At 68.4% G+C, this 1,065-nt stretch overlaps 1 protein-coding gene across 1 annotated transcript; it reads right to left on the reverse strand.

Moving 5' to 3' along the window:
• Nucleotides 1–97: 97 nt before the first annotated feature.
• Nucleotides 98–757, reverse strand: LOC135324474 (tubulin polymerization-promoting protein family member 3-like). Its single transcript, XM_064500967.1, has 2 exons — nt 605–757; nt 98–514 (listed from the first exon to the last, which is right to left on the reverse strand). The coding sequence occupies exons 1-2, from the start codon at nt 755–757 to the stop codon at nt 98–100; spliced, it is 570 nt and encodes a 189-aa protein (XP_064357037.1).
• Nucleotides 758–1,065: the final 308 nt, after the last annotated feature.

Consider the following 1,065-nt stretch of genomic DNA (forward strand, 5'->3'; position numbering starts at 1 on the left):
AAGAACCCCCCCCCCCAAAGTGCGGCGCGTTGGGCACACCACGCGCAGCCCCACTCGTGTCAAGCATTTACTGTCGGCTCTGCTGCCCCCCCTGGGCCTAGTGCGTCTTGTCGTAGGTGCCGGCGCCCTTGTAGGCGCCCACGTAGCCGCTGCCATCGGCCGGCTCCTGGCGGCCCGCCAGCCCCTTCCCCTTGCCGCTCTCGTCGAAGCGCTCCTTGTGGCTGCCCGTGTACTTGCTGGTGTCCGTCAGCCGCTCCACCGCCCCGGCCGTGGTGGCTCTCTGCGGCCGCCGCACGAGGACGGGAGTTAGCCCAGGCGGCGGGGGGCTCAGCCCGGCCCTGAGCGGCGGCCGGTACCCACCGTGGCGCCCACGTTGCCCGGCTCCTTGCCCTCGATGAGGCCGTAGACGGCCTGCAGGGCCTCCTCGGGCGCCTTGCCCTTGAAGCGCGTGCCGCAGAGCTCCTTCATGGCCTGCTGGAACTGGGCGAAGGTGATGGTGCGGGCGCCCTTGGTCCTGCCCGGGGACGGGGCATGTCACGGGGCAGCCGGACCCCCGTGGCCACCCCCCGCCGTCCCCCCCAGCTCACTTGACTTTATTGAATACGATGTCGACGTCGGTGCCGGTCACGGCCTTGCCGTCGGCCACGCCGCACTCCTTGCACAGCTTGGAGAAGTTCTTCCCCGTCATGTCGCTGCCGCTGGCCGACGTGTCGCCGTAGGTCGCAAATTTGCGGAAAGCCTCCTCCACCCCCGACATCTCGCTGCTGCTGCTACCAGCACCGTGGGGGCAGCTGAGCGGCGATTAGTCTGTTAGCTGGAGAATTAATTAAAAAAAAAGAGCCCAAATTCGGCTGCCCAGGACCCACATCTCACCGGCTTCCTTACAAGCGGTGCCCAGCTTTCTGGGGCACCCACACCCCTCCCGCACTGCCCTGCCCTCCCAACACCCCTAAATGTCTGCGGGGGGTCGGCCGGGACCGCTGCGACCGGGTCTGGGGGGCGCTGAGGAAGCAAGGGCCGTGGCTCCGGCCGCCGTGACCTGAGCAGCCACATCAGGCCCGTTCC

The sequence above is a fragment of the Dromaius novaehollandiae genome, chromosome W (genome assembly GCF_036370855.1).
Source record: "Dromaius novaehollandiae isolate bDroNov1 chromosome W, bDroNov1.hap1, whole genome shotgun sequence".
Classification (NCBI taxonomy): Eukaryota; Metazoa; Chordata; class Aves; order Casuariiformes; family Dromaiidae; genus Dromaius; species Dromaius novaehollandiae.